The sequence below is a fragment of the Panthera uncia genome, assembly GCF_023721935.1.
Source record: "Panthera uncia isolate 11264 chromosome C1 unlocalized genomic scaffold, Puncia_PCG_1.0 HiC_scaffold_4, whole genome shotgun sequence".
In the NCBI taxonomy this organism is placed as follows: Eukaryota; Metazoa; Chordata; class Mammalia; order Carnivora; family Felidae; genus Panthera; species Panthera uncia.
In genome coordinates this window covers 71,242,864-71,248,863 of record NW_026057585.1, presented here as the reverse complement: position 1 = coordinate 71,248,863, position 6,000 = coordinate 71,242,864, and the positions used below count along the sequence as shown (strand labels likewise).

General features: G+C 50.7%; 2 protein-coding genes across 7 annotated transcripts in view; one reads left to right on the top strand and one right to left on the bottom strand.

The window, feature by feature from the left end:
- Nucleotides 1-324: 324 nt before the first annotated feature.
- MED8 (mediator complex subunit 8) lies at nt 325-5,630 on the bottom strand. 6 transcript variants are annotated; one of them, XM_049617325.1, is made up of 7 exons: nt 5,561-5,630; nt 4,098-4,216; nt 3,270-3,414; nt 2,603-2,743; nt 2,326-2,407; nt 1,721-1,969; nt 325-928 (listed from the first exon to the last, which is right to left on the bottom strand). In XM_049617325.1, exons 1-7 carry the CDS (start codon nt 5,564-5,566, stop codon nt 864-866), a joined length of 807 nt encoding a protein of 268 aa, XP_049473282.1. In that variant the 5' UTR covers nt 5,567-5,630; the 3' UTR covers nt 325-863. The 6 variants fall into 6 exon arrangements, with proteins under 6 accessions (XP_049473282.1, XP_049473283.1, XP_049473284.1 ...); XM_049617326.1 differs by lacking the exon at nt 5,561-5,630 and adding an exon at nt 3,013-3,108 and having other exon boundaries at nt 3,270-3,591; nt 4,098-4,183; XM_049617327.1 differs by lacking the exons at nt 4,098-4,216; nt 5,561-5,630 and adding exons at nt 3,013-3,108; nt 3,512-4,070.
- Nucleotides 5,631-5,666: 36 nt separating this feature from the next.
- Nucleotides 5,667-6,000, top strand: part of SZT2 (SZT2 subunit of KICSTOR complex) — a 52,365-nt gene continuing 52,031 nt past the window's right edge. The window contains exon 1 of the mRNA XM_049617335.1: nt 5,667-5,797. Coding sequence (XP_049473292.1) covers nt 5,771-5,797 — 27 coding nt within the window. The 5' untranslated portion in view covers nt 5,667-5,770. The remainder of the gene's footprint in view (nt 5,798-6,000) is intronic.

Below are 6,000 nucleotides of genomic sequence, written 5' to 3'. Positions count from 1 at the left end.
CTGGCTTCTTAGAGGAGAGGAGGAGAGCAGGCCCAAGCTTCACCAGAGCTGCAGCTGGACCGTCAGACCCAGTTCAGAAGACTTGTTGCCTGCAGGCTGGAGAGACGGCCGGGATGGAAGCTGAGCAGGGAAGCCTACAGAGCCAGTGTGCCTCTAAGGACACATAAAGGTTGTGACAGTTTCCGGGAGCACAAAATCAGCACAGGCTTTCAAACAGAACAGAGCAGTCCATGACCTTGTGTCTAGCACCTCACCACTGACACGAAGCACTATCACATCACCCTAAGTTCTGGATCGAGGATTGAGGAGGGCAGTAGGGAGATGTGGCTGTAGAAGCTATCATTTATTGGGGCGCCTCGGTGGCTCAGTCAGTTACGCATCCGACTCTCGGTTTTGGCTCAGGTCATGAGCTCACAGTTTGTGGGTTTGAGCCCCGCGTTGGGCTCCATGCTAACAGCGCGGAGCCTGCTTGGGATTCTCTCTCTCTCTGCCCCTCCCCTGCTCGCTCTTTTGTCTTTCTCTCTCTCAACATAAAAAAAAAAAACAAAAAAAAACACTATCATTTATTGAATACCCATTATTTCACACACTGTACTAAGTGTTTTACATTCATTTTCTCATTTTAATCCTCACAACAACCCTATGAGGTAGGTTATCACCATTTATAAACAAGAAAACGGGTTCAGAAAAATTAGGTCACTTGCCCAAGGTCACACAGTCAGTCAGTGGTGAAGCTGGGATTTGTCTGGTGCTGAAAGCTCACATTCTTTTTATTGTACACATCTAGTTCCGCTTTGGGCAAAAGGCAATTTCACTGCCCACCTCTGCAAAGAGCACCTGGGAGTGGGGATTGCCAGCCACACTCACCGCTGGTAGGGATGCATTGAAGCTGACTTGATGTTGGTTTTTATTCCACTTGGCATTTTTCCTGAAAGGAACACAAAGAAAGATACCTGAAGCACAGTAAGATTTTCACGATAAATCAGACAGGTGGTCTCTCAAGTTCCCTTCTGCCACCACTCTCATCTCAGAACCTCTGCAGCCCCGGGTAGCAACGATCAGAGGTGTGGTTCTTGACCAGCCCTCTCCCTGAAGGTGTCTGGGAGGGAGGGGCTCATAGGGAAGGGGTCAGAACACACCCCAGCAGTCTCCTGCTCAGCTACTCCCAGACAAAACAGCTAGACCCCATTTAATGTCACAGGTGGAAGAGTATGTTCTCTCTAATTGTAATTGTTCCTTTTCTTAGACAGCTTTGAAAGAAAATGCCTCTTCCAGCTACTCACGTCTGAATTCCCCCACACCGTTCTCGCAACTATCAACTGGAAGCAGAAAGACAAGACACAGAGAAGAGTACGTGGAGCTTGCCTATTTGTCAATCCTCAGTGCACCTAGCAGATGGTCTCCACTGAAGGTTGAACCATTGCTTTCTTTAAGAAACAACCCTGACGGCACACATGATACCCAGAGTAAATGGGACAGAAAGGTATTTGAGACAGAACTCTATAATGGGGATGGGAGGTGCAGTCTCTGCTGCTCCAAGTTCTTCCTTTCTCTGGTGCCTGCTACAGAGTCGCAAATGAGATTTTTACTCCTGAAAAGTGTTTTCTGGGTCACAGTTCAAAAAGAAAAGGAGAAAATCTCCAGCTCTGAGATGGTGGGGGCCCATTCCATCCAGCTTATCCCTACTTCCCTGCTCAAGGTCATCCCCTGCCCACCTTACCTGTTTGACCTGCTTGGGCCATCTGCACCCCACTGAGCATTGGCTGCTGCTGGCTTGGAGCTCCTGCCATCTGCACTTGCTGTAATCCTGAGGCTCCTGCAAGGATTGTGCCGGCTCCTGGCTGGCCTGGCTGGCCAGGACCACTGCTACCTGAAGGTCTCCAGTTAGACAGCCCCTTCCCAAAGGCCACAGCTGCTACTAAGGCATTGGTGTCTGCAGGGTTAAAGGTCTGCTTGTTCGGCCGAAGACCTGAAGAAAAAGGTTAAGCGAGGAGCCTGAGGTTCGCCTCTGACCCTGGACTGAACGTAGCAGCAGGAAGACCAATATGGGCACCAGGGCCTGAGCAGCGTCCACACTCAATGGCAGCCCCGAGGAAGAGCCAAAAGACCCCCACAACTATCTGGGAGCTCTCCCTTCTCATTTTACCCACACCCTCCACCTGCTCTAGGGCAAGCCCTAACTACAAAAAGCTAACAGAACGGAGCATACCCTTTCCTAAGCAGTTCATTCTTACGTCCTCACCTCGCCACTACCCAAACCACCATTCCTATCCCAATGATCTATCCTCCTTTTCCTTCTTCATTTTGCCACCAGTCCCTCCATACCTCCACTCTCTGATTCCCGCTCCTCTTTGCTGATTTTCTCCAGGAGGTTTGAGCACATTTTATTCAAGCTCTGGATCTGCTTCTGTAACAAACATACATTTGTGCAGAGATCAGGCCATTGACCAGAAATGATGACGGTGAAGTTTCTTCCTTGTGCTCCTCCAGGGGCAACTTATGGGTAAACCATGCATCCCTACCAGGCGCACACGGTAAATCCTAGCTTCTCACGATGGGGTTTGGGGCGCTAGGGGGCAGCAGGGCAGGGACTCAGTCCAACCTGAGCCACATCAGCACCAATACGGGCAGCATCTGTTGTTAGTTGCTTCTCTTGCTCTTCAACCTCAGGATCAGGCTTGGTTCTCAGATGGTCAGGGACCACCTCATGGCTGAAAACAGGCACTCGTCCTTCAGTCTGCCGCTGTAACACACAGATTTTACTGATCCTCCTATGCAATTCACGAAGAGTTGATCTGGCCCGATATACAGTTCCTTCCATAGGCAAATAGTACATTTTCAGGGAAGACTACACCTGACACTTCCAATACCTAGCTTCCTAGGACACTAGTCCGCTTACTCCATGCTTCATTTCTGTCTCCTCACACAGGTTTCTACCAGACCCAGGGGCAAGTTTCCCTTTGCTACATTTTAATAAAAGATTGAAATAGACAAAATCACAACAGAACATACCTCTTGCTCAAGATAGGTCTTGGAGAAGAAAGATCTTTGCCTTGGGGACATAAGCCTCAGGGTTATTTGGTACTATTGGAGAGTGGCTCCTCAACTCTAGAGGGACAAAAAGCAAGGCCTCCAAAATGCAGCCTTTGCTTTCTACTGCCACAAACTACTCCTCATTCAGAACTTCTAAAGTAACCCAGCAACAATTATGCTCTAAGTTCTCATCTAAGAATTTAATTTCCCACACTGTACCCTTCTCCTCCTCTTACCATGAGATCCTCATCTCGGTCTGGGGACAACACCAGAGGGATGATAACCTGGTTACGGAACAGTGGTGTCTTTTCGTGCTTCAAGACCTTGTTCAAAGTATTCAACTGTCCAGAGAGCAAGGCAAAGCTGTCCAGAACAGAGGGCCTGGTGGTGATAAGGAAGCGTCAGAATGTCTCAGTCAAGTAGCCTTGAAGGGGTCCTTCAGACTAGGAACACCCAGGCTCACCCCAAAAAGACTCACTGCACTACAGCTGGACTGGCAGGTACCAGACTGGCTCCCAGGGATTGTGGGGTTAGGAAAGAGGGACATACTTTCAGTTTCTAGCAGAGATGGAAAAATAAGGCAGTTTGTTACTTGAATGGGGTGAGATCCAGTGGCAAAATAAGAACCATGGCTATACTTATCACTAAAAACTCAGAAACTGGGTAAAATTCTCCTTTCCGGCCTGAAAATAGGATCCACACTTCCATAGTAGGTTGAACCTGAAAAGACTCAGCAGCAACTGTGGTAAGAGACCCAGGATGAACACTGCATTCTTACTATAGTGGGTGGATTACTGAGGGAGTACCTCCTCCCAGAGATGTCAAAGGGTGAGAATCAAAAGCTAAAAAGACCTTGGGTTGGGAAACTAGGCATTTCTCTACTTCCTTGCCACAGAGGCCCTAAGCCAAATTTCACTTGTTAAATGTTGGGAAACCCAGCTCTTACCAAACCAAAAGATGTTTGCAAAGTGATAAACTGTGATATCACTGGAGATACCCGGTCCACCAGGAGGCCTAGCCCCCCACCCATGGAGCCCTCCTTGGCTTACCCTGGCAACCCTTACCAGGTCAGCCGGTCATACTCGTTCTCCAACTTGTAAATGAAACTCCCCAGTGAGTTCTTCAGATCAGCCACTTGACTCAGCAGTGCATCTAATGATGCCTCAAGCTGCTTCTCCTCCCTCTGCACCAACAGGAACAGGAGGGTTACCCAGATAGGTGTATGACACATACAGAGGAAGGCTGAAGAGCCAGGATGACAGTGTGCAACACCAGTCGAGAAACACAGGATCTCACTCGCACAGGAGAGCGTGGTTTTCTATCTTTGGTATTTGGGTTACAGACAGCATCAACCCTCAGACCTTTCAATCCATTCGCCTGACCTCAATTCCTCCTTTCTCTCATCGTCTCCTAATTCACGTCTGGCTTTTCTCTGTGTTAGATACACTCTGTACTCTCTCACTGAGACATTTTCACCAGACCTAATGCCTGGGCTTTATAATCTTTTGTGAACCCCTGCAGCACATGTACTCCAACTTCTCCTGTACTAGAACCTGCCTTGTGAGAGTGGCAGTCTTGCCAAAGACACAATCCCTGGGAAACCTACCTACACATGAAGGTTTCCCTGAATACCAGGCTTGTACCACCACCGCCCACCCCCCCCCCACCTCCCACTCTTCATTTGCCCTCAGCATTTGATGTTTTCAAGCTTCTTCTTGCTGAATTAATCAGCACCCATTTTTTTTCTCAATGCCAATATTTCTGTATCTCTTTCACAAGCTCAGTCAACTGAACAACATTTACTGACAGCGGACCAGGTGCAAGAAAGTAAGTGGCAAGTGAAAAACAAAACAAAACAAAACAAAACAAAACAAAATGCATATGCTCCTGAGCACCAGAGAAACAATTTTAAACGCTAGGGTATCCGCAAAGCGTTTTCCTCCCATCTGGGGTCTCCAGTTTTACTTCATTTCTCCATCCTTAATAACTAACCGGCTCAGGCTGGGAAGAAAGATGCAAAATTGTCTTGCAAACTCGCCAACGTGCAAGACAGGGGCCTGGATCCTGGGTTCCACCCACAGCCTCAGATTATAATTAGCTTAGCTTTTGGCCACCGCCCCCCGCCCAACAATTCCTTCACCTCTTGGGCTGCTCTCCAATTCCAGATCCCCTGTTACGTCTGCATCCAACAGAGTCCATCCAACGACCTAGGCCGGGGCCTGAGCCAACACGCCTCCTTCTTGAGCCATCTTCCTTGGATCGCATTTCAACTTTGCCAGTTTACAGCCTGACCCTTTCGCGCACCCCAGCAAGTCAGCGGGGCCTCTTTCCACACGACTCGGCAGTCCGGGCCCCACCCCCACCTCTCCATTCGGTCGCGCCCCCCATCCCGCGGTCCCTTACTCGTCAGCTGCGGGCTCTAACCCCTCCTCTCAGCCCCAACTCCTCACCCTCCCCTCGGCCAGCCCGCTATCGACCCCGCTACCCGAAACCAGCTAGCGGTCAACAGTCCCAAGCCCGCTCTCACCTGCATTGCGGCGTCAGTGTAGGCGGCAACGACTTCCCCTTCCGGTTTCCTAGTCCGAGAGCCTCGCTGAGAGGTCTTCGTCCCCCAATCAGGAAACTCAGAACTCGGTCCTCCCACTCACTTCCGGTTCCTGCGGGACGCTTGTAGCCGGGTCAGGGGTCACGAGTGGAGCATCTTCTCTGGCCCGGGCCGGCGCGGGAGGGCTGTGTGATGGCCTCGGAGCGCCCGGAGCCGGAGGTGAGGGGCGGGCGGGTGCAAGGCTGGGCACTGGGCCCCGAGCTCCGAGGAGGAGGATCCGGCGGCCTGGCACGGCGGTGGCCTCCTCCCCGTCTGGGGGAGGCCCTGCCCCGTAGGCCCGACCATTGAACCTCCTTCCCTCGGCCCGCAGTTTTGTCGGGGGGCTGGAGCAGAAACCCGTCGCCGTCGCTTTGTTTTGGTTA